Below are 2,700 nucleotides of genomic sequence, written 5' to 3' on the forward strand. Positions count from 1 at the left end.
TTCTTCAAACTAACCAATGCTTCTTAAATTAAAGACAAAAGCTCTGTTAATTGGAAGAAGCTGATAATTAACCAATCGACATCACAGATGGGTCTCTTCATGACTTGAGTTTGTATAGCGCAGAGCTTTCCAAACTGTGTGTCGCGACACGTCAGTGTGTCGGCCGCAGTGTGAAGGTGTGTCGCGCGAACATAAAGCATTAAACAGAATAATCGCTGAAAATTTCCACAGCGGAATCCATTTCGCAAAGTACCGCTACTTTTAGTTAGCGCCGTTAAAGAAGATATTTGGTCAACCGCTCGGAACCCACTCCCTGAGTCTATACCGACTTGCATGCAACCATCACCATCAGTTTCGTCTTCCTTGGGGTTTTCTATAGTTCATTCAAGTATGAGTGACAGTAAATGTAAACAGAAGCTAAATTGTGCAGAACTGCACTAAGGAGTCTCCAAAATACTTTACTTTAAACAGAATGTAATTGCAAGATGTTTTACGTTCTAGAATTTAAATTTCACTTTCAAAATTATATATACAAACTATCTTTTAATTATTTTTAACATTTAAGAATATTTCATATCAATATATTTCGATAAATAATGGAGAATAAATGCAACCGAATTCATCCCTGTGGTTTTATCATGTAGTAGTCGTTCGGTTTTATTATCGTTCGACCAATAAAAATAAAGCGCCCCACTTATTCATACAAATGTTATTATTGATGTTCATTCCAACTGCAACGTGAATAAACGAAGAGATGGTGCTTTTATTTTATGTTTAGTTACTGTTAAAGCTTTACAATAAATTCGCACAGTTTTATTTATCAAATTGGTGTTGAATTACCCATAAAATGGATACGTTTCTAATTAATAAAAGAAAAGCTGAAGGTGACGTTTGTGATGAACAAAATGTATCGACTATAGAGGAAACTACGCAAGAATAGACTGTTGAACGGTCTGCATTAATACGGAAGTAGTGTAAAGGAAATTTTCCACGCCTCGGTATACAATAAGATTTTATGAAATTGGGGTTGACATTTTCTGGTAATGAAAGCCATCCTTGTCCCCAGTATTTAGTTTGAGGGGTGATACTTGCAATTGAAAGTATGGTACCAAATAAATTCAAGCGCCATTTTACCTCAAAACACAGTCATTTGTCAGAATACTTTATTGGATTTTCAAAATCTATAAAGAAGCAGTCTACATTGTTCACCAAGAGAATGAAGACATCAGAGAAAGCTCAAAAGGCAAGTTACTTGGTTGCTCAAATAATTGCCAAACGCAAGGAGCCACACATTATTGCCAAAATCACTATAAAGGAATCTTGCTGTGCTATTGTTCGAACAATGTTTGGGCCTGAATTTGAGATAGAACTTAATAAAATCCCTTTGGCAGATTACGCCATTGGAAGACGTATTCAAGATATGTCTGCTGCCATTAAGCTGCAAATAAAAGATATTTTTCAAGACGATAATATGATTTTACATTGCAGCTAGATGAATCAAGAGATGTCAGTGGGTTAACGCAATTACTCGTTTTTATATGTTTCATTCATACTAATAGAATTATTGAGCAATTCTTGTGTTGTCTAGAACTTCCAATGAAAACTAGATATATATATTTATATATTTAATACCGAAGATATATTTAAAACAGCAGATTGCTTCATGAAGAAAAATAATTTGTTATGGTTAAATTGTGTAGGAATATGCACAGATGGCGCTCCTTCAATGGTTGGTTCAACAAAAGGTTACACAGCTTTAGCAAAGAAAGAGAATGAAAATATTATAATTACTCATTGCTTTTTACATCGCGAAGCACTATTCGCACAAAACACTGGTAATGAATTAAAAAAGGTTATGGACAAAGTTGTTCAAATGGTCAATTACATTAAAAGTAGACCTCTTAAATCAAGTCATTTGCTAAAATTTGTGAAGATATGGGGGCAAAATTTAAAAAACTTATACTACACTCAGAAGTTCGTTGGCTGTGATGAGGTCGAGTGCTTTGTCGTGTATATGAATTGAGGGAAATGATGCTTAAACGTTTTGAGAAAAATCAATAAAATGAATTCTGCGATCTAATTCAAAACAAAATATGGTGCACAAAATTGTCATATCTTGCTGACATATTTGAACACTTGAATAAAATAAGCACTAGTATGCAAGGAAAAGGAGAAAATATCTTAACAACAGTGGATAAAATTTGTGCTATGAGAGACAAGATAGAAATTTGGAAAAGGAAAGTGAAAGAAGGAAATTTTGAAATGTTTTCCAAAACTGCAAACTGTGAACTAAAATGGGATATCAGCTCACTAATTGTTGACCATTTAACAATGCTCGGACAGAAAAGTCATCACTATTTCCCAAATAGTGAAATACAAGACTATGATTGGATCAGAAATCCATTTTTATTTCAATTGCAACGATTAACTTGTCACTTATTGAAGAAGAATTAGCTGAAATAATAAATGATCGAAATTTGTTAATGATGTATGAAGAGTGTGATTTAGACAACGTTTGGATTCGTGTTTCAAGCATAGGTAAAAAAGCGTTAAAAATTCTTTTGCAGTTTTCCACTATAAAAAAAAGTTTGCCATCGTTGTAAAGAATACTTCATCTGTGAAGTATTCTTTTCAACGATGGCAAACTTGAAGACATTGAAACGTGGAAGTTTACGAATGCTTGATGACGAAATGCGAGTG

At 33.6% G+C, this 2,700-nt stretch overlaps 1 protein-coding gene across 1 annotated transcript; it reads left to right on the top strand.

Annotated features, from left to right (window-relative positions):
- The first annotated feature begins 1,102 nt into the window (after positions 1–1,102).
- Positions 1,103–1,492, top strand: LOC150096588 (protein ZBED8-like). Its single transcript, XM_090408651.1, has one exon. It carries the CDS (start codon positions 1,103–1,105, stop codon positions 1,490–1,492), a length of 390 nt encoding a protein of 129 aa, XP_090264777.1.
- Positions 1,493–2,700: the final 1,208 nt, after the last annotated feature.

Source organism: Typopeltis vanoorti, chromosome 18 (assembly GCF_054136105.1).
Source record: "Typopeltis vanoorti isolate ZY-2024b chromosome 18, IOZ_Tvanoo_1.0, whole genome shotgun sequence".
Taxonomy (NCBI): domain Eukaryota; kingdom Metazoa; phylum Arthropoda; class Arachnida; order Uropygi; family Thelyphonidae; genus Typopeltis; species Typopeltis vanoorti.